General features: G+C 40.0%; 1 protein-coding gene across 1 annotated transcript in view; it reads left to right on the top strand.

The window, feature by feature from the left end:
• ETV6 (ETS variant transcription factor 6) overlaps window positions 1-23,931 on the top strand; it is a 349,002-nt gene that overhangs the window by 266,040 nt on the left and 59,031 nt on the right. Inside the window, exon 4 of the mRNA XM_043967035.1 lies at window positions 15,463-15,597. Within this exon, the coding sequence (XP_043822970.1) occupies window positions 15,463-15,597 (135 nt within the window). The remainder of the gene's footprint in view (window positions 1-15,462; window positions 15,598-23,931) is intronic.

Below are 23,931 nucleotides of genomic sequence, written 5' to 3'. Positions count from 1 at the left end.
ACATGGAGGATCTCATTTTCAAAGACCAATGGAAAATCTTTAGTGGTGGTGGTGGTGGTAGTAACAACGCTACTACTGTTATAAATTGGCCTTTATCATATCACTTTAAGTTTTACAAAGCACTTTACAAATATTATCACATTTGATCCTCACAACAATCCTTTGACATAGGTGCTGTTATTATCCCCATTTATTACCAATATGGAAACTGAAGCAAACAGAGGTTAAGTGACTTGCCCACGTGTCTAAGGTCAAATTTGAACTCTGGTCTTTCTGACTCCGAGTCCAGTGCTCTGTCCTCTGTACCACTTAGTTACATAGATATGATCAATTTAGAATTTGACCAGATAATAGCTAGCATTTATACACTACTTTATAGTTTACATATATATGTTAGCTCATTTGATCCTCACAACAACCCTATGCAATAGGTCTATTGTTTTATCTATTTTACTGATAAGGAAACTGAAGCAGATAGAGAGTGAATGGGGCAGCTAGGTGGCGCAGTGGATAAAGCACTGGCCCTGGATTCAGGAGGACCTGAGTTCAAATTTGACTTCAGACACTTGATGAATACTAGTTGTGTGACCCTGGGCAAGTCACTTAACTCCCATTGCCCCGCCAAAAGAAAGAAAGGAAGGAAGGAAGGAAGGAAGGAAGGAAGGAAGGAAGAGAGAGAGAGAGAGAGAGAGAGAGAAAGAAAGAAAGAAAGAAAGAAAGAAAGAAAGAAAGAAAGAAAGAAAGAAAGAAAGAAAGAAAGAAAGAAAGAAAAGAGAGTGAATGGTAGGTGCTCACACAGCTAGTAAATGCTTGATGTTAGATTTTAAATCAGGTATTCCTGACTCCAGGTACAGTGCTCTATCCATTGTACCTCTTAGCTGCTAAGAAAGATATATAGATATAGATAGATATAGATATAGATATAGATATATGTTGTACTTAGAAATATAAAATTAAAATAGAATCAATCAGAAATAAAAGTAATTCTACCTAATATTTAAGATACTGGGCAATCATCCTGTGGCTAATGGTTTCCATGATAATTTTAGTTCAAATACATCCTACTGCTTCTGACTAATCTTGAGTAGTCTGACCAGGGGACTCATAGAGGAGAAAGAACTCACTAAGTTATATTTATAGTAATGCATGAAGTTATCTGATGTATAGTTTCTATAGAATGGACTTAGAACGTATGAATTTATAATGAACTCACTTTCTTGGTGCCTTAAGTTTTGCAAATCACTCACCTGCCCACAACCCTGTGAAGTAGGTAGTACAAATTCTACTAATTATTCAATATTCCTACTGTTTAACATTCCTATTCTTCTGATTTTCTGATCTTTAATTCATGTTGCTTCTTATTCCACTTTTAAGGGAGGAGTGGGCCTCATTTTGATAGTGGATAGACTTTTATGCTGCGAATATACCCTTTTGCCAAATATGCCTTCCTGTACCCTGTTCGGTTTTGCTTGTCCTTTTCAGAGGCAGGAAAGATACTGCTTTGATGTCAAGTTGAAAACATCCTTTTTTTTTTTCTGCATGTGGCTTATTCATTTCCCAACTCATTTCCATCAAAGATCTGATGGAGTAGTTTTTAAATTGGCTGCCTCATCTTGTTGTTTTGGCACTGGTTAGATTTGGCCTCAGAGTGTGTCAGTAAAAGGATGGGAAAGGTCAGAGAGGGAGAATGTGGCCCTTGGTGGAATGGGGACTGTAGCTGAGATGAATGAATGAATAAGCCCCTGTGATGTGCTAAACAATGAAGTGTTGAGGATACAAATAGAAGAAAAAATGAATGAGATAGTCCCTGCCTTCGAGGAGCTCCCACTCTTATTGAGGAAGACAGCCTATGTAAAACAGTTGCTCACCTAGATGGATGGCAAGAACCAGAAGTCCTTAGATTACACTAACAGTAGGTTAGATACCAGTGCCCAAGGAGTTAAGAAGATGAAGTGACAAGGCACATGGCAAGGCCTCGTGGACTTCAAAATTCAGAGGCAGGACAGATGATAAGTCCTTGTGGTCTTCTTTCCAAATTTTATGAAAGGCCTTTCCATTCTTCCAGTCTGGCAGTCCCATGGGTTCAAGGATGCCATGGAATCCTGGGAGAATGGGTAAAGGGAAAGCAAGGAGTGAAGCTTGTCCAGAGTGTCCTGATTTTCATCCCTTATGTCTTTAAACAAGAATACATATCCTTAATTGGTATTAAAGTAGAAAATAAAATATGTCAAATGTTAGGGAAAATGGGATGAAGAATTAGTATGAAATTTTAAGGAATTCATTTAATTACTTGGAATTCCAATTGTCCCAAGTATAAAATAATGACAAGTAGTTAATCTCTTTGTAGTTCTCCATTGGTTTTGTCACTTTGTTTATCATGTCTTTTTACTTTTGCATCCAGGACAAGTCAGTTTTATAAGTGTTTATATATGTTTATTTCTCTTTTATTTATCTACTACAAAGAGCCGGTCCAATGAAAAATGCTCTGCATATGAAGCTTGTTGTTGTCCATTAGTCATGTCTGACTCTTCATGTCCCCATAGAGGGTTTCCTTGGCAAAGATACTGGAGTGGTGTGCCATTTTCCTTTTCTAGCTCATTTTATAGGTGAGGAAACTGAGGCAAACAGGGTTAAGTGACTTGCCTAGGATCACATAGCTAGTGTCTGAGGCTGGATTTGAACTCAGGTCCTAGCTGCCCCATGAAGCTATTTAACACTGCTTTTAAAAGAAGAGATAGCCTGTTCATCCATTGGGGGGGTGGGGCAGGGCAGGGCAATGAGGGTTAAGTGACTTGCCCAGGGTCACACAGCTAGTAAGTGTTAAGTGTCTATGGCCAGATTTGAACTCAGGTCCTCCTGAATCCAGGGTTGGTGCTTTATCCACTGTGCCACCTAGCTGCCCCCCTGTTCATCCATATTGCAAATAACATAAATGTAAGAGAGATAGTTAACACCCTGGATGACGGTCATGTTCCCAAAAGATCTCAATGGTGATCTAATGAGATAAGGTTCAATAAGGGTACAAGTAACGTCTTACATGTGTGAGAACACAAAAACCAGAATCACAAGCACAATATGGGGTCTGGGGGAGGCATGGTTACATAGAAATTCTGAAAAAGATGCAGGGGTTCTAGTGGACTAGAGGGCGATGTTACAGCCAGGAAAACTAACGTGAGCCTGGTCAGCAGAACTTCAAAGAATAGGAAGGCTCTAGTCCTACAGTCTGCAGTTAGACCTCCCTGGGAGGGAGAATTATATTCAGTTCTGGGCACCACAGTTTGAGGACTGTGATAACCTGGAGGATATCCACAGGAGGGCAGGCAGGTTGGGGAGGAGACTTGAATCCATGTCATTTAAGGAGGGGTTGAAGGAACTGAACCTAGAGAAGAAAGAGAAGGTTCAGGAGAGACCAACGCTTACTTCAGGTATTTGTGGGAGAGTAACTGGATTTGTTCTTTTTGGCCTAGAGGGCAAAATCAGGAGCAAAGAGGCAGATTTAGGCTGGATGTCAGGAAAAACTACTTTTTTTTTTTTTGTGGGCCAATGGGGGTTAAGTGACTTGCCCAGGGTCACACAGCTAGTAAGTGTCAAGTGTCTGAGGCCAGATTTGAACTCAGGTACTCTTGAATCCAGGGCTGGTGCTTTATCCACTGCGCCACCTAGCTGCCCCTGCAGGAAAAACTTCTTAACAATTAGAACTGGGGATTGGGCTGCCTCAAGAAGTGCTAGGCTGGGGCAGCTAGATGGCACAGTGGATAGAGCACCGGCCCTGGAGTCAGGAGTACCTGAGTTCAAATCCGGCCTCAGACACTTAACACTTACTAGCTGTGTGACCCTAGGCAAGTCACTTAACCCCAATTGCCTCACTAAAAAAAAAAATAAATTAAAAAAAAAAGAAGTGCTAGGCTCCCTGTTCTTGAGGGGTCTTTAAACAGAGACCATTTTCAGGGACAGCATATAGTTTGGATTGCTTTCCTGTATGAGTTGGGTTAGGTGCCCAGTGAGGACCCTTCTGATTCCTCAAATTCTGTGACCTGGATTCAAATTTTACCTCTGACATTTATTTATTTGTGTAACCTTGGGCAAGTCACCTAACGACTTTTGGGGGTCAGTTCCCTCATTTGAAAATGAGGATACTGGACTACATCACCTGTACAGTCCCTTCCAGTTCTAGAGCTATGGATTCTCTGAAAAATTCTCATCTGAAGTTCTTTATACTTGAATCTTTAAATTCCCCTACAGCTTCTCTACTTCCCCCCATCCACCCCCCTGCAGTGCGTTGAATCTGTGCTGCAGCTATGGAACCATATTTTAATTATTCATTTCTAAGTAATATGTGTTTTTACGTACACAGAAGGTGCTCTCTTTTAAATAAAAAGGTTGGTTATTTAGTCAGTTCGCAGAATTGATTGCTCCTATTTTCTAAGCACTCTGTCCAAGCAGGACTTGAAGCAAGTAGTCACATTGTTGACATAGATTTCTTATAGTTATTTCTGGATGTTCCTTTAGGGCTAAGGCTGTCTTGTGAGGCTTATTTGGAAGCAGGTGTGTGGCAAGCTAGCAATTGGGTGCTGGCCTATAAGCATACTACCACCACCACCACCACCACCACCACCACCACCACCACCACCACTACCACCACCACCACCACTACCACCACCACCACTACTACCACCACCACCACTACTACTACCACCACCACCACCACCACCACCACCACCACCACTACCGCCACCACCACCACCACCACCACTATTACTACTACTACCACCACCACCACTACTACTACTACTACCATCACCACCACTACCACTACTACTACTACTACAATTATAATTATTATTAAGAGCTAGCATTTATATGGCACTTTCTAGTTTGCAAAGACCCTGTACATATTTTCTCATTTTAAACTTCCTGGAAAAGGGAAAAAAGAAAGTGAAGCCTAAAAGCTTAAAAAGAAAAGTTTAGAACCTAAAACTGGTTCTCAGATCTTCAGATGGTTAAATACCAGTTATTCCTCTGATATGAGGTGAAAAGGGAATTATAATTCAGCACCTACTTAAGGTACCGACCTAGATATTAGTGACACAGAGTTAAAAAGGGGAAACAGCCCCTGCTCTCAAATTGTTTACATTCTCTATCTCTGTTCTATCCTGGTAGATAGAATATATAAATAGATAATTATCCACATGATGATTCAGACAAGGAGAGGGCACTAACCACTAGAGGGATCTAAAAGGGTCTCCTTTGGGGTAGAGGAAAGGGTAGAGAACAAGCATTTATTAAGTGCCTACTGTGTGCCAGGCACTATGCTAAGTACTTTACAAATATCATGTCATCTGATCCATCACAACAACTATAGGAGGTAGATGCCTTAGGAAACTGAGGCAACTGTGTGATCTGCCCATGGTCATACAACTGCAGAGTGTCTGAGGCCAGATTTGAACTCCATTCTTCTTGACCCCAGTCTCCATCCACTGTGCCATATAACTGCCCCAAGGACTATGTTAAATCCAGAAATTACAGAACTCTTCAATGATCCCAAATATTTCTGAGAATCAACAACTCATCTTTTAATATGATTTTGTGATGTTTAAAATCTAATGTGTGTCCTTACCTCTCCCCCACCTCCCCCCCGCCCGGTTTTGGGGGTAAACTAGCTAATACTTACTGATAAATTCAGCAAGAGTTTAGGCTTTTAAGTATTTATTAAAGAGTAAAGACAACACATGAAGTACAGTAACGCAAGAAAAGCCTATCTACTTTCCTCTCTCTCTCTGCCACCAACCCGGCACGAAAAAGGCCAATGGGAGCCAGCCTCACCTTCCTACTTCCTGTCTCCCTCGCCAGAAGGGGAGGACCTTCAAGCTGATTGGTTGAGGGTAGTCACCTGTTGATGTTGTAGTCTACAGCCTCTGAGAACAATACCTCACTCAGGGTCAGCCAAGTGTGGTCTCGATTTAATCAACCTTAAGTAGGTTCTCAGTCAGTCTCTCAGTCTCATCCAATTCAATCAATTCCAAATCAATCTTCAGGTGGGGTTCCCCGGGCATCTGCCAAATCCCATTGTTTTATCACAATTTCTTGGTGTATAGCTCTGAATTGTGGAATACTATAGTCTCTGACAAATTAAAAGTAGGTGGTACACATGATCCTAGGGGAAGTGCATTAGAGGTCAGTAGACTGGGCTGTAACATAAAAATACAAAACATGAGAGAAAAAATCCAGTGTATCATCAGAGGAATATATGACGAGAAATAAAATGGACAGATGGCAAAAGTTGAGACACGATGGCGAAGCAGCTCTCTTCTGTAAACCACTCCAATGCAAAAGCCTCAGAAAAGTATGTACCACATAGAACATAATTAAGCTGAAATCCACAAACTAGGAAGACAGAAATACTGAATGAGATTTTTAAAAAAAACTTAAATTGACCCTGAGCATCTGAGGCAGTAGAAGCAACCACTTAAGCTAATGTTTTAGGATCTGACTCTGAGGTTCTCTGCCATGAGGCCTTCTCACCTCCCACCCATGGTACTGACTCAGTTTTTGAACCCCTGTCACCTCAATGATTCTGCCCAACTGCTCAAGGGAAAGGGGAAGAAAGGCTAGGTGTCGGTATGAAGTTGGCTAGAATAAGAGATCTTCCATACTTGAAGGCAAGAAGACTGGAAATAAAGCTGGGGCCAGTCCTCTCTCTCCATTGTTTACTCTGGGTAGAGATCCAGTTACGCTTCCAAACCCCAAAACTTGAGGAGGCTGAGGATGCCCAGCATCAGAGGGATCTGTGTGGCACTAAAGGAGGGTTCAGGGCACCAAAGAGTGAGGAGAGCAATCAGAAACAAGCAGGTATAAGAGGAAAGCCACAAGACCCGAAGTCCAAGGGAATGGGATCTTAAGCCCTAATTCACAGGCAGAGAAACCAACAGAGAGGGTCATTACGATGGAAAAGACAATGAATAAATGTAAGGAGATGCTAGAACATAATAAACATATTATTCTATGAAGGAAAACGAACAAAAATCCCCTAATAAAAAAAGGGAATCCTGTGAATTCCCCAGAGATCATAGAACAGTAAGAAACTCTGTAATGGTTCAAAAGATTAATTAAAATTTTTTTTTAAATATTAGGAATTTGGTTAGGTCAGAAATATGAGCTCTCATTGCAGAATTTTTTCAAAATACCAAGAAAACATAATGATGACTCTTTCCAAAGAAACAGAGTTTCTGAGAAAAAGCATTACAGAATTGGAACACAAAATATAGAACTGGAAGAAGATTTGGCAGAAGCAAAAGGACAACTTGAATGTTGCCCCCAGCTACTTACTAGCTGTGTGACCCTAGGAAAGTCACCAAACCTTTCTTTTCCACAGTTTTGTCTTCTATCAAATGAGGGGGTTGGACTCTGACCTCTGGAGTGACTTCCACCTCTAACTCTATGATCCTAGGAACTTTAAAAGAACCAACATGGCGAAGCAGCTAGGTGGTGTTGTGGATAGAGACTGGCCCTGGAGTCAAGAGGACCCGAGTTCAAATCCAGTCTCAGACATTTACTAGCCATGTGACTCTGGGCAAGTCACTTAACCCTAATTGCCTATTCCCCTGCCCACCCCCAAAAAGAAGAGAGACAGACAGACAGACAGACAAACCAATATCACTGGACTTGAAGATGGGAATTATACAGAAAACTTGAGCATTCCAGGCTTTTTAGAAGAACATGACAAAAAGCCCGAGTCACATACTGCAGGAAGTAATGAATAGATGATGTCCAGAACTTTTGAATACAGATAACAAAATACAGATCAATCAACTCCACTAACTGCCTCCAGAGGGGAAAAAAAACCCACAATTGAGACTCCAAGGTATACATAATGGTTAAATCTCATAATTTCAATTTAAAAAAACAAATGTTCAGATTGTAAAACCCCAAACAACATAAATACAAGAAAGAGAGCTAAATATAGTTATAACTAAAAGACTAGATAACAAATAATTGTCTCACATAGAGACTTTTGTATTTTCTTTAGAAGAGTGAAATAAGAGGCAAAAGAACAAAAATGACTAAAGGGGTATGTGATTTTAAGTGGAACCTAAAGAATCACCAAAAAGGCAGGAAGAAGAGCTGAACAAATATTCCATGGTCTTAATCGTTTTATCCCCTATAAGGGAAGCAGCCTTAGGAGTAGTGAGTGACTGTGGAATAAGCAGTGGCTAGGACTGGTCCCGTCCTTCACAGACTGATTTTCTCAGAGTGAGACATAGCAGAACAAGAAAGAGATATGTTCTACAAGAGCGACCATATAGCAGTGGAATAGTACAGGGAGTTCAGATTCGGCATTTCAGAACTTCTGCCCTCCTGAGTGACACAGAGAAGGAACAGAAAATAAAGGTGTAGTCAGTGAGGTGGAGAATGGAATGCAGAATAGGCTAGAGAGAAGGGGAAATGATGAGGCCCAAAGCAAATGGCAGCTTGGCCAAAAGGTTAGCACAAAAGAACATTATTCAGACTAAGAAGTTGAGGAGGAGGTTAGGAAAAGATCAAAGGAGAGGGAAAGACAGATAAATGAGCAAAAAGGGAAACAAATGAGCAGCTTGAGTAAAGCCGAGGAAGTTGGGCAAGGACAGATAAACAGGAGTGAAGGGGAGAAACTGTGGGAAGAGAATAGAATCAGAGGTAGTAGAGGCAAAACTAATCACTGGGACAAAAGGCTGACTTAAACAAAGGGGACAAAAATCAGTATAAAAGAAGCAAAAGGGAAATGCACAAGCTTAAAGATCATAACCTTAAATGTGAATGATTTAAACAATCCAATAAAATGAAAGAGATGGCCAAAATGGATAAGAGAAGAAAACCTAACCATTTGCTGCAAGAAGCACATCTAGAAGTGAAGACACATTTGTAATTGGGTGGTAGGGATGAGAGTGGGGGGCATAAAAGAATGTACTTGAGTCCACATTTAATTTGCTTTTCAGTTTTAGGGATCCACCTACCTGTAAAAAATTTTAAGGAGTGACTTTGAGTTTGAAAGGGAGCATCAGGCCTGCTACAAAATTATATGTCTGTATATATATGTATGTTTTACCTATTAAATAGTTATTTGTTTATTTAATATGTATGTATGTGTGTATACAGACGTATATATGTCTGTATGTATCTATTTATGGATGGATGGATGGATGGATGGATTGTAGCCTTAAAGATTCTCGAAGATAGCATTTCAGTTGAAAATAAGGTCACGGATTTGTGCTGTGGAGCAGCCTTCCTTTATTATGCACTCAACAAGAAGATTGGGTGCTAAAGTAGATTGGATTATGCCAGTGGCATGCTGTGTAACCTTGGGCAAATCACTTAACCTCCTATGTCTCATCTCAGATGGGAATGATAATATGCAACTACCTTAGGGGGAGTTTATATGGATTAAATAATTAATGATTATAAATCTCTTTGAAGAAAGCAATAGCCTAAATTTGTGGTGGGGTGTGTATGTGTGTGTTTTAAGTCTTTTGCCAGAATTTCTAGCTCATATGGTTTATGTGTCTCTAATGAAAGCATCATTTGAATAGCTTCAACAATCAATTGATGTATGTTCAAGGAGAGGAATTTATGTTGTTAATTATTTTGTATTACTTTTTCTGCACTTTGCATTTACTTAGCTTCGTACATATTATATTCCTCATTAGGAGTTAAGCCTTCAAGGGAAGGACAGGGCTGTTTGATTTTTGTCTTTGTAACCTTCAGCGTGCAATATGGTGCTTGGCACATATAGTCAGTAGTCAGCAATTAATAAAACGCTTGTTGAATTGGAAGAGGAATTACTGAGCTTGTGTGAGCTCACTGAGATTTTACAACATCAGGAGACATCGAGGCAGGGCTCCAGAACATTGGGAGGGCCCCCAACAGTGAACTCATGGGGAAGATATGGATGGGCAGGATGTTTGTCCTCTGTGTTATTGAAGGAAACATCCACTGGTTCATTTGAACATCTGAGTAGGAAAATGAATGAAGGAAGGTCATAGGTGCTAGAGCCAGAAGGAACCTCAGAAGCCTTCTAATTCAACCCCTTTATTTTACAGATGAGGAAACTGAGGCCAGGAAAGTTAACTTCCCCAAGGCTACATGGGTAATTAGCATTATAGACAGGATTTGAACCCATGCCCTCTGACTCCAGAGCCAGTATAATTTCCACCATACCTTGTTGAATTGCTGATTGAATAGTGCTTGGATGTTTTGTTTTGTTTTGTTTTGTTTTGTTTTGGTGAGGCAATTGGGGTTAAGTGACTTGCCCAGGGTCACACAGCTAGTAAGTGTTAAGTGTCTGAGGCCAGATTTGAACTCAGGTACTCCTGAATCCAGGGCTGGTGCTCTAACTTGGATGTTTTCAAAGCATTTTCTATACATTATCTCATCTGATCCTCACAACCTTGTAAGATAGATCATTTCTCTATTTCATATATGAGGAAACTAAGGCTTAGAGAGTATCAATGGTCACATGGCTGGTAAATGTCCAGGGATTCAAATCCAAGCCTCTCCTGACTCCAAGTCTGTTGTTGTTCATTGCACAATTCCATAGTGTTTCCCAAACTTGAAAGGCGGTCTTGTAGAAGAGAGATTAGATTTGTTTTGTTCATTTGTTTTTTCCCAGCTAAGGAGAAAGGCCTGCCAGTTAAGAGAATCAGAATAAAAATGGTTCATAAAAATTAAAATATGACATAAATAAGATGATAAAAGAGCATCTGGTGGTCCTCATCTGCTCAAGTCACCAGACCCATAAAAACTGCATCCCAAGGCACCCAAAGCAATGATGGATGGGATCGTTGAGATGCTGTTGGTGATCTTTGAAAAACTGGAGAATGGGAGATGTGCCACAGCACTAGAGAGATGCAAATGCCCTGGTTTTTAAGAAAGGGAATGGGGTAGATTCTATACAAACCATAGCCTGGTAAGCTTGTCTTCAATTCCTTTAAAAATTCTAGGGGGCAGCTAGGTGGCACAGTGGATAAAGCACTGGCCTTGGATTCAGGTGGACCTGAGCTCAAATTCAGCCTCAGACACTTGACACTTAACTAGCTGTGTGACCCAGGGCAAGTCACTTAACCTCATTGCCCTGCAAAAAAAAAAAAAATTCTAGAGCACAATTTTTTAAAGAATAGTTTGCGAAGTTCAGAAAGAGAAGCAGCAGCTGCTGAGAGCCGCCCCTAACTCACACAAAAATGTTAGAGTTGTGCCGTACAAGTTCATTTCCTCTTTGATCTGACCCTTTCACCACAAATGTGGCATGCCTGGATTTCTGGAAGGCATTTGACAGTGTCTCATAATATCTTTGCGGATAAGATGGAGAAAGGTGGGTGAGGTGATAGAATTATTAGTGTAGCATTTAGAACTGGTTGAGTGACCAGACCATAGATTGCTATCAGACTAGAGAGATTGCAAATGTACTGCCCCCAGGGAGCTATTCTTGGTTGTTTCTTGTCCAACATTTTAATGAATGACATTATAAATGGCATGCTAGTTGAACTTGCAGGTAACACAAAGTTGATTGTGATCCCGATAATCAGGTTGCCAGAAGATCTTGGCAATTTAGATTCTAAAATAATAGGTCAGATCTTATAAGATGAAATATAATAGGGATAAATATAAAGTCCTAGGCTTAGATTCATTCAATCGACTTCACAAGTTGAGGGGGAGGTGCAATTAGATGACAGTTCATATTTTAAAAGATCTGGGTATGTTAGTGGACTGGAAACTCCATACGAGTCAGCAGTGACATGGCTCCCCCAAAACAGCTAATGAAGCTTAGTTAAGAAAAGCTAGTACCTCCAGGGTAGGATAGACCCACTGTACTCTGTGATATGCATTCAGCTTGGGCCATCGTATTATAGGGAGGCCATTGACAAACGAGTGTGGCCAGGATGGTGAGGGGCCTGAATACCGTGATATAGAAGGATCAATGAAAGAATAAAGGGACATTTAGCCTATAGAAGGGAAGACTTAGAGGAGATATTTTAATTCAAAAATCAAAATCAACAGACACTACACTTGCTCTTAGCCAGAAGTTCAACACATTTACTTGCTTTATCCAGGCTGCAAAGAGGAATATAACACAGATCCCAGAAAAAACAAGTACATAAATCGCAGTGATCTAAGGATGGGAGAGATCTAGGCATAGTTCTGTCTTACTCTGTGTTGGGGAGTTTTGAATTGGGAAGAGTAAAGAATCAAGTCAGCAGGACTTAGAAGGTATTTGTAAGAGGATGGGTGCCTGAATAGGGTGGTCATAGTGAGAATGGAAAGTAAGTACAGGGTGGGCCAAAAGTCATGAGGGGGTTTCAATATTTAATTGCTCCTTTATTTTTTGTTTTTAATTTATAATACTATAGCTTCGCATACAGTATGTATATGGGAAATACAGTATATTATGTGTGAAAAATCAAATCTTATAAATAGTGATAAAGACAAAATAATTTTCAAAAAGTTATTAAAACATCATGACTTTTGGCCCACCATGTACTACAAGAGAGATTTATTGCAGAGGTAGGCAGGAGGAATGAATGCAGCAACTAATGGGATGTGTGAAATAAGGGAGATTATGCAAATGTTATAATCCTGGGAGCCTAAGTAAAACCATGGTACTAATAACGGAAATCAAAACTGTATTTAGAAGAGGCAGGTCTGCAGAAAAAAGAGGAGGGCAGTGTTATACCTGTTTAGCTTGAATAGTTAGTCAAATATTCAGATGGAACTGTACATTTGTAAATTTGGGATTGGAGCTGAGGTGGGGTAGAGTAGGGAGGCCAAGAGTGGCAGTATAAGTTTGGGAATTGACAGTTTGGAAGGGGAAATTGAAGTCATGAGACTGGAAAGGAATCGCCAAGGATGACAAAGGATTTGGAGTGGGGTTGGAGAAATGGAAAGGCAGAAGATTGGGGTCAGTATCTTGGAGGTTTTAAGTGGTGATGGAGTGTGTCATGTGACTCCTCTCCCACCCTATTCATGAGTGGTTGAAGTAGAGTTGGAGGTCATAAGAGAAATGACTGCTGTCTTCAAGTTATTTGAAGAGCTGTTAAATTGAAGAAAAATAAGATGTGCTCTGCTTGTCCCCAGAAGGCAAAACTAAGAGCAGTAAATTTTGATTTGACAAAAGAAAAAACTGCCAAACAGTTAGAGATGCTCCAGTGTGGATTTGCCTTCTTTGAGAGTTCTAAGTCCTCATTACGGAAGGTTTCAAACAGAGACTGGAGGATCACTTCTTGGGTATTTTATATAGATTATTTTTATTCGGGTAGGGGCTATACAGAAATGACCTCTGAGAGATATCTCCTACCCTGTGTAAAAAATATATATTATTAACTATATCTAATATGAAAAATTATATAACTGTTCTTAAATGAAAAATTATATCTATAAGAAAAATTATAACTTTAGAAAAAGTATAATTGGGCCGTAAATCCCTTCGTGGTTGCCATTCAGATGTAAGAATATTTTAAATTTACTGGCCTAATCTGACTGGGTACCTAATCTAGGGATTTTTGACTGGCTGGCTATCTGACTGCTATTAACTTAGTATGGGCTGTTTAAAAATTTCTCCACACTGCTCCACTCCCAAATTGATAAGCAAATGATTAAGAAGCCTCTTAATTAAATAATCAAAGCAGGATTTATTTATAAAAATAAATGTAAGAGATAATAAATGCAAAGTTACGCGAGACCTGACTGCTTTTAATATAATAAGGGCTGTTACTGCCTCTTGCCTAAGAGTATGCTGTTTGGACATGTTTACCTCCAGTGCTCTCCAACTTTCACTCTTTTTCTCCTTCACTCCAGTTCCCCTGCTTCACTTTCACTGCTCAGCTCCTTTCTTCTAACTCCAAGCCCCCTTCACTTTTTCAACCCCGCTGCATCTTCTCTACTTACTCCATCAGTCTGCCCCTCAGCATCTCTAGCCTTCTCTCACTGACCTCCTTATATCTCTTAGTCCTCCGGCGTCCTCCTTCTATCTGTCCTTTCCTGCTCAGTCTCCTTTGCGAACCTCCTTTCTGTACTGTCATGCTGAACCCCTGCGTCTCTCTCTCACAGACTTCCTTGCGTTCTCTTAGTCCTCCAGCGACCCCTTTCTGTCTGTCCTCTTTCTGTTCATCCTCCTTTACTGTCTAACTCCCCAGTATATATCTTCCTTCTCTCCCCTCAAACCTCGGGCTCCCTGTGCCCCCCGCACACACCAAGCTAATCTGCTGCTTGACTGAAGCAGAGGGGGAGGGGCACCAGCCCCTCTTAACACAGAGAAGAACCCTGAGGGCCTAAGGCTTTTTAATCTCAGCCCAAAGGCAGGGTTCCCAAATCACAATAAATTCTCACACCTGCCATTCTGTAATTCTTTGGTATTGGGCAGAAGAGATTCCTATAATGACTCTCAAGGCCTCTCCCCCTCTAAGATGCTGCTATTGACTATACACATCGTAATTAAAGAACTAGGCCTGAATCCCTCCACAAAGCCTATTTGTCTTATTCTCCCAACTCATTTTATTGAAGTCACCAGAAGCATCTAGATATCGTGACTCTGGCATCTTTGAGTCTTTAGCTTCCTCTAGCAACAGTGACATACATTAATAGCAATCAAAATGCAAAGATGGCAAGAGAACAAAGTCAAAGTAAAGACACAGCCCCTTCCGACTTCACTTAAAACAAAGTTTGGGATCTGATCAAAAGGCAAAAGAGTGGAGATTTGGTGTGGGAAGAAATTAATATAGAGTGTTTCTCAGTTTCATGCTGTTTGGGGAAAAATATAACTAACTGCAGCCCACCATATGCCGCTAAATTAGGTTGGTAATTAAAGTATATGTTAAAAATAGTTAAAATTAGAGACAAAGCCCCATTGTTTAGTGCAGTTGTTGACTGCCTATCTGTGCTGGGGGGAAGGGAGTGAGGGGGCTAGTCAGAGGACTTTGGTATTTTAAAGATTAATCACCCGCCCCTGAAGAGTTTTAAGACACCCACCTGCATTTTGGATTTGGTTGTAGGCCAAAGGAGTGTGACAAGTCTCATGGCATTTTTTTTTCTAATTTAGCACTGGGTAGGCACTTCAAATGCCAAATATAGCAGGACTCTCCATCCCCCTTCCAAAGCAAAGGTCAACTCACCCCATTCAAGGAAAATGGTTGACCTCTGAAGGTGATTGTCAAGGAATATTGGAACCTTGGACAGATGCCCATATATATTATTAAAGAAAGTGAACTAAAATTTAGTGCCACTAAAAAAGAATTTCCAAAGCAAGCATCTCTGAACTAGTGTGTACCTTTCTCCCTCCTCTTGACGAGTCATTCAGGGAGCAGATTTTTCTCTACCCAGAACAATATGGATCCGGTTCCTTGCCCATCATAACAGCCACAATCTGCCCAGGATGATAATCCCATGAGGGTCTGTCACATTTTTCTTTCCCTACACCAATTCCTTTCTTTCTCGTTTCAGGTGATGTGCTATATGAACTTCTTCAGCATATTCTGAAGCAAAGGAAGCCACGCATTCTCTACTCACCATTTTTTCACCCAGGAAACTCTATCCAAACACAGCCAGAGGTCATGTTGCACCAAAACCACGATGAAGGTACAGAATGGGCTTCCGTCCTCCCTTGGAGGTCTAGACAGGTCTAGTGGGTTACATGTGGTTTCTGTTCTTGTACGCTCATTCACATCAACTTTGCCTTTATGGCTGCTTCAGCCCCGGCCTGGCCTGTTACCTGGAATGTGTGCTCGCTTCTCACCTCCATCCCTTGAGAGTCAGTTCAGGTGTCCCTTTCTGCATGAAGTTTTTCCTGTTCCCCAAATCCTGATTCCCCCCAAACTACCTTTTATTTTATGCAGAGGCCAATAGCTGTCTCATTTCCCCCTTTGTCTTCCCAGTGCTTAGCACATAGTAGGAACTTTTTCCTTTTCTTTTTCTTTTTTTGGCCAGGCAATGAGGGTTAAGTGACTTGCCCAGGGTCACACAGCTAGTAAGTGTCAAGTGTCTGAGGCTGGATTTGAATTCAGGTTCTCCTGAATCCAGGGCCAGTGTTTTATCCACTGCGGCACCTAGCTGCCCCATAGTAGGAACTTAATCAACAGTCCAGAAGCAGTTATTGAGTTTTCTGTGAGCCAAACACTGGGCTAGGTGCTGGGCACTAAAAGTGAAACAGCCTCTGCCCACTAGGAGTTTTCAGTCTAGCAGGGGAGACAACATGCACATATGCAGAACCCATCCGTGAGAGAGAGAAAGCTCTAGTTCACGCTATATGAGAATCAGCCGAAGTAATTAATGGTTGGAGAAGAGATGCCTGTCTTTGAGTAATTGAAAGGCTTTCTTCTCTACAGCGAATTTAACTCAGTCTGCTTTGCCCCAGAGATTAGAATGAAGACAAATGGGTAGAGGTTACCAGGAGGAAGATTTTGACTCAATGCTTCCCGATGAAAGAAACATCCAAAACTGGAATTTGCTATTTTGGAAGATGACTGGAGGCCCTAAAGCAGAGATCGAATGACCAGTACCAGGCATGCTTTTCAAGGAGATTCCTGTTTCAGATGAGAGTTCAGGCAGTCAATAAGCATTTATTAGGCACCTCCTGTGTTCCAGGCACTAAGCCTGTGCTAAATGCTGGGGAGAGAAAGAAGAGCAAAAGACAGTCTTGTCCTCAATGGGAATGTCAGAGAACAGGGGAGAGAACAAGTGTTTGCTAAGCACTAATTGCTTTATAAATATTATCTCATTTGGTCATTTGAGCTAAACCAGGGCTACCTCTGAGGTCCTTTCAAACTCTTGGATTCTATGGTTTGAATTATTTTTGTCTCCATTTTATATAAGCGGGAATGAGAATGAGATATTGCTAAGTAGCACTTGGGAAAAGATCCCCCCCCCCCTTTGGCTCTAAAGGGAAGAAGCAGACTTCACCAGTTCCATTTTAACAAGGCCTTTGATCTTACAAATCCTCAGAAAACAGATTAAAGAGGAAAGACTGTGAGAGATCAGGAGAGAGCACACTATATTTATGTGCACATGTCAAAATAAATCCCGATCATCATAGACATAAAATATGTTGTCTCTTTTGATGTGGACTTTATGTTTGTAATTATTTCCATAAACAACATGGTCTAGTGAAAAGAACAATGGGGTCTGGAGTGAAAGGACTTAGATTCTAGCCTTGCACCATGTGCTATCTCTGTGACCATGAACAAGTGATTTTAATTGAGCCTCTTTAAAGCTCAGTTTCCTTTTCTCTAAAATGAGGGTAATGATACTCCTGCCTAACTTATATGACTATCCTTTGCCGATTGTAATGAAAGCACTTTATAGATAATAACGTGCTATATATGTGAACACAAATTATTATTACAAATATTATTACCATTGTCATTTATTTCGTTCTCCTTTTTGATGTGGCTCTGATAAAGAACCAGTTGCTTTCCTGCTATTGTTGTCACATATTTAATGTTCTATGAACAGGTGGACAAAATGAATGCTTTTGGGGGGGGGGTGTTGTGTGTGTGTTTGTTTTGGTTTTGGGTTTTTTTGGGGGGGTGTTTTGGGTGGTGGTGGTAATGGTGGTGGTTGTAGTAATTGACTAAGAGTATTAGGAAGTAAGCCCACCTGCTATAAACTGATTGGGAAATGAGCTTATCTTCTGTAGACTCATCGAAACTACCTTCAGGACAACTCCTATTGCAGATAACATGTATTTTGTCCTGTTACCACATAGGTTTAAGTTCTTCTGTCTGGTCTCTATATTTTGAAAGCTTTTCATTCAATCAGTCACTCAATCAATAAGCATTTATTTAAAAAGCACCATTTATGGATACCATGCTCAGTTGAGAATACAGAGGAAAAATGCAAAGAAAAAAATGAAAACTTTGATGTTCCCAAAGAACTTACATTCCATCAGAGGTGATTCCACATATCTAAATCAGTACAACATACTAAAACCATGTAAATAAATAAATGCAGAATAAATTGAGAGGGAAGCAGGTGCTCGTTGACTAAAGTATCCAGAAAATCTTTGTGTTGTAGAAAGAAGATGGTGCCCAAACAGTGCTTTAAAAACAAGAAATTTGGAGGGGTGGAGATGAGGAACACATGCTTCCCCAGAATGTGGGTAGCCAGTGCACAGGATAAAGGCAAGAGATGGGTTATTATGTGTGAAGAACAGCAAGAAGGCTGATTTGGCAGAACCATAATATACATGAAGGGTCATACTGTATAACAAGGAAGGGTGGGATCCAGGTTATGAAGGTCTTTACAAGCCAAACAGAGAAACTTAGATTTCCTTCTGGATACTTTGGAGATGACGAGTATTTGATCTAAACATATGTATATTTAAAATGTTGCTCTTAACTTTTTAGGGATCAATGTTATATCTGGGTGGTTGTGAGGAATAGATCTATCTGTAATGATGCTCAGATTCTCATCTATTTGTTGACTTCACAAGGATCTTTCTGGGGGGTTGTATCTATATTGTACTACAGAGATTTGTCATCTCTTAGTTTACACATGAGCTTCTGGTTTATAACTCCATTTTCCCATTAGTGTCTTTCTGGGTATCCAGAAGGTGCCATATTTTTTCAGCCCACCCCATTCCACCACTTTTCAGCATAATTTGCACTGATCACTGAGTCCAGGATCCTTAAGGGAAACCTTTTTGTAATTTCTGGTAACAGTGACCTGATCCTGAATCATTTTCATAATCCCTTCCCTTTCTATAAATAAATCTTCCTAACTGCTATTTGTTCTTCATGTCTTGGTTGACATAGCATTTGGTTGAGGTCATGTGGATGTTGTCCATGGAAGACCTTAAGACTTTACTCTTTGATCTTAGCCACCTCGCAGACCCCAACCAAAAATGAAGTACCTTTAGTTGCATTTGACAGACCCAATGGGGTGTTCCTGTATTCAGCCTTTGCAGATGCTTTGTAAAGTGAGAGCTCTTTGTTCCAAAAGTACTTCTGTAAATGTCTAACTTGTTTATCATGTGCTCAGTCAATCAGTTAACAGGCATTTATCCCAGTGCTAGGTGTTAGAGATACACATACAAAGAATGAAACAGTCCTGACTCTGACATTTTACGGTGGAGACAATGAGTACGTGCAACATACATTTACAAGAATAAAGAGAATAAGTACAAAGTAGTTTGAATGGGAGCATACTAGCAGTTTGATGGATCAGAAAATACTTCCTGTAGAAGGTTGGAGATGCATATTAAAGGAAGAGAGTGATTCTGTGAAACAGTTTAAGAGGGAAGCAAAGATTTTTACAGTAATCGGTGAAGGCCATATAAATATTATATTGCTTTATCTTGACTTGTTTGATTCAATAAACATTTTCAGTAAATATTTATTATGTGCTTTACTATATACGAGGCACTGTGCTAAGTGCTGGGACTACAAAAAGAGGTAAAAGACATTCCCTGCCCTCCAGGAGCTCATAATCTAATGACAGGCAGCATACAAACAAATATATACAAAGCAAGCTCTATTCAGGATAAAGAAGAAATAATTTACAAGTCACTGGAATTAAGAGGAATTGGGGAAGGCTTCTGTAGGAGGTGGGATTTTGGTTAGGACTTAAAGAAGGGGGCAGCTAGGTGGCGCAGTGGATAAAGCACCGACCCTGGATTCAGGAGGGCCTGAGTTCAAATCTGGTCTCAAACACTTGATATTTATTAGCTGTGTGACCCTGGGCAAGTCACTTAACCCTCATTGCCCTACCAAAAAGAAAAAAGAAAAAAAAAAGGACTTAAAGGAAGCCAGGGAGGTAAGTAGTCAAAGTGCAGGAGGTAGAGTACTCCAGGCATTGAGGGAAGCCAGAGAGAATGCCCAGAGCTGAGAGATGGAGTGACTTGTTCCTGGAACACCCAGGAGGCCATAGTCACTGGATCAAAGAGTACATGTTAGGTAGTAAGGTATATGGTAAAACTGGAAAAACAGAAAGGGCCTAGGTTATGAAGGGCCTTGAATGCCAAATAAAACATTTTTTATTTGCTCCTGGAGGCAGTAGGGAGCCACTGGAGTTTATTGAGGGAGAGTAGGGGTGATCTTATCAGACTTGAGTTTTAAGAAAATCAATTTAAGTGTTAAATAATTACTGAATGTCCGATGCTCCTTACACCTCTAGGACTTATTGTCATGCCTTTTTCCTTCTCAGTGAAAATACTGTTTGCATATAAATGTATATTTTTGAGCAACAAATTTTGAGCTCTTAATACATTTGTATAGAACATATGAACACGTCATGGGCCTATATTTGGAGGGGCCACTGGTATGCTTATGTTTTGATAATAAATATGTGATCCTTTCCATTTATTAAAAAAAAAAAAGACAGAATCAGGCTTACATCACAGAAGAAACTGGTCAAGTGCTTTGCTAGTAATTCCTGCCCCACTATGAAACATTTGAGCCAGTACTGATGAATCTTCTCCTGCTCTGCCACTTTCCAGTTTTGCAGAAAACTTAGAATTACTTCTTTTGGTGTATCCTGTCATTCATCCTATTAACTACATGGCAAACTTTCGGTCTTGTTTTAATCAATCTTCTGCTTTTATTGTGTTGAACTTTTATAGACCCTACAGATCAGAAATTTTTGCCACAGCCTCCTTTGGGAGCGCTCTCTCTGCCCTCTAATTTCTTGGCTTCTCAACCTTTTGTTCATTATTGTACTTTTATTGATATTGCATTGTTTTTGTGTTCCTTGTAATCCTTTGACCCGCTCAACTTTTTTTTACTTTCACTTTTAATTTTTGATGAAAGGTATCAAGAATTTTTGAGGTACTCTTATTCTCTGTTTCTTTTTTCTTTCTTTCTTTTTTTTTTTTGGTGAGGCAATTGGGGTTAAGTGACTTGCCAAGGGTCACACAGTTAGTAAGTGTCAAGTGTCTGAGGCTGGATTTGAACTCAGGTCCTCCTGAATTCAGGGCTGGTGCTCTATCCATTGCGCCACCTAGCTGCCCTCTCTGTTTCTTTTTTAATTGGGCTAAAATGTGTTCAAATTTTCTGCTGCCCAAGCTTGCTAGAAATTATTGGAATTTACCAGTGGTTTTCCACTGGTGTTCAATAGCTTTCTCAAGCTGCTTCTCCCACAGTAGTATTGTACCACTGTTCTATTGCTAGTTCAATAGGAACTCTTAGATGTACCTTTCCTTGTATGATTCTCACTACAGCAGTGGCACACATCTCATATGTGTGGGTCCTGAAATATTTTTGCACTCTCTGTCAAATATTGTGGGAGTATGTGGTTATAGAAGATAACAGCTTTTTTGAACTACCCTATCATTTTAATAAGACTGATCTATGAGTTGGATTCATGCCATAAAACTCCAAAAGGGGGGCAACTAGGTGGCGCAGTAGATAGAGCACCAGCCCTGGATTCAGGAGGACCTGGGTTCAAATCCGGCCTCAGACACTTGACACTTAGTAGCTGTGTGACCCTTGGCAAGTCACTTAACCCTGATTGCCTCACCAAAGAAAAAGAAAAAGAAAAACTCCAAAAGGGGTTTTCAGAATTCCATTCTGAGTGTGCCCTTCTCTTTTTCAGAATCATTTGAAATAACCTTATTTTTGCCATATGTTTCATTATTAGGTCATGCCTCTGGAATTTGTTGTGCTAAGTACAGATTTTTCAGTGCCCACAGGTTCAGGGCTTTTCTCTTTTCAAATTTAAATAGGTCCTCAATTTCTGCTTTTATTTCATCTAATCTGGATTTAGGAATGAATTCTTTCTTATGATTGCCCTTGAATTGATCTATAACACATTGTGGGTGTGGCTTGGAGCTGAGGTTATTGCTGACAAAAAGCAGTTTGAAGTCCTGGTCTATAACTAGTAAGATCTATTTCTAGTTTTGTTATGATTTGACACTAGCACATAAAAGCTTTCATGTATTCAGTTTATTTCATGCATACTCATGGTTTATCCACTTATGGGGAGCCCTATCTGCACCAAAGCATTTCCAGCAGGTGGGTTCTTGGTATTTCAGAATTGATGCAATTTCTCTTTCTTTTTCATGACATCAGAATGTGAAGGAGCACAGCTCACTTTACTCTTTTTTGTGTTGAGCTCATTATCATGATGGCTCCAAGTCACTCACATCCCTGTCCTGCCCCATGTATTGCTTAGATTCAAAAGAGCAGGTACTTGTTGGGGTCCTAACTCAATCCCTGCAATCACCAGAGCCCAACTGGTTGGCGTTTCAGGTAGGATTCCTGCAACATCTTGATAGCTATCATAGAGCACAGTCAGAGGGCACAAAATCCCCATCATACCTCCCCCTACCTAGCATTCCCTTATCTTTCCATTCTCTCCTTCCCCTCCTCACATCATGAGGGAGTTCTTCTTGTTACTGTTGTCACTGTTCTATCGTTTGCCTCGTCTTTCTAGATGAAGTTTAGATAGAAGTGGTTTGAGGACAAGTCTCTATCCAGTTGTGTGTGTATGTATACACATATATATTTATATATAAATATATATGTATATATATTTTTGTATATAAATATATAGATAGATGTGTTATTGTGTACACATATATGTATGTGTGTTCCATGGACTATTATACAAGTGCATTAAATAGATTGTTATTATTATTAACAGAATTAGGGACTTGATAGACAAGCTCATTTTCTTTAGACTCACTGAAAGTGGCTTTGGGACAACTCCAAAGAACAGACAACGGGGATGACATATACGTCATGATGTGCCTACATGACTTTAATTTCTTCTGCTAGGCTTCTATATAAAGCTTTCCATGTAACTTGAAGATGAATAGTATTGGCAGTGCTGACATTTATTAAAAACGTTAAATTTTTATGAATCAGTGTTATGTCCAAGTGACTGTAGGCACTAGTTCAGACTGTGATGATGCACTGATTCCATTAGAATCTATTGGTTGAGTGCTCTGGAATATTTTGAGTTCTTTATTTGTAGCATGGGGATTTGTCATCTGTCAGTCCGTGAAACATGGGGAGCATCTGATATCTAATGGATAGGTCATGTCTTGTTAAGTTTCTGGTACATGATAAATTTTTATAGTCTTCAGTGATGTATTTTAATGCCTGTATAGTGTGTGAGTGAGTGTGTGTGTATGTGTGTGTGTGTACACAGTTTTTATGGTATTGTATTTTCATAGCCTTCATTGATGTATTTCACTTTCTTCAAATATCATTGAATAGTAATCTACACTGATCACTAAGTTCAAGCACTTTAAGGATATTTTTGGTGGCAGTGAGCCTGATCCTGCACTGATATCATAGAAAACCCCTTCATTTCCACAAACATGAGGAGAGCATGAGTGAGCAATGCTTCTTTGTTAATATACTGCATTTATGGGGCAGCTAGGTGGCGCAGTGGATAAATCACTGGCCCTGGATTTAGGAGTACCTGAGTTCAAATCCAGCCTCAGACACTTGACACTAGCTGTGTGACCCTGGGTAAGTCACTTAACCCCCATTGCCCCACCCAAAAAAAAATAAATAAATAAAAGAAAAAAAATATACTGCATTTATGTAGCCTTTAGCTTTGGGAGAGCCTTTTGATTCTACTCTGGGATCTTAGTGTGACTCTTAGTGACTCTCTGGAGGTAAGCTACTTTGGGTTATATCGACAAATCTAATGGTATATACATATTATCAACCTTTGCTATCTTTGGTGTTATTACCTTTATTCTTAATATCTGCCTGTTTATATCTATGTAGGCCAGTTTGTGTCTTACTTTGTTTCCTGGAAGCAAATTTTACTTATCTTGCCTTTGCTCATGAAGGAAGCAAGATGAAATAAGAGATAGACTGATATCTTCTGCCTGTTATTGGAAAAACAAAACCAAACCTATGCTCTAAATCCATTACTATCATTTTCTTCATATGGAAAGAATATCCAAGACCAAAATTATTATAAAGCTAGAAGAAAGAATACTTTTGAAAAAAGATGATA

This window comes from Dromiciops gliroides, chromosome 5, assembly GCF_019393635.1.
Source record: "Dromiciops gliroides isolate mDroGli1 chromosome 5, mDroGli1.pri, whole genome shotgun sequence".
Classification (NCBI taxonomy): domain Eukaryota; kingdom Metazoa; phylum Chordata; class Mammalia; order Microbiotheria; family Microbiotheriidae; genus Dromiciops; species Dromiciops gliroides.
Note: the sequence above shows the minus strand (reverse complement) of the source record. Positions and strands in the feature narration are given on the sequence as shown.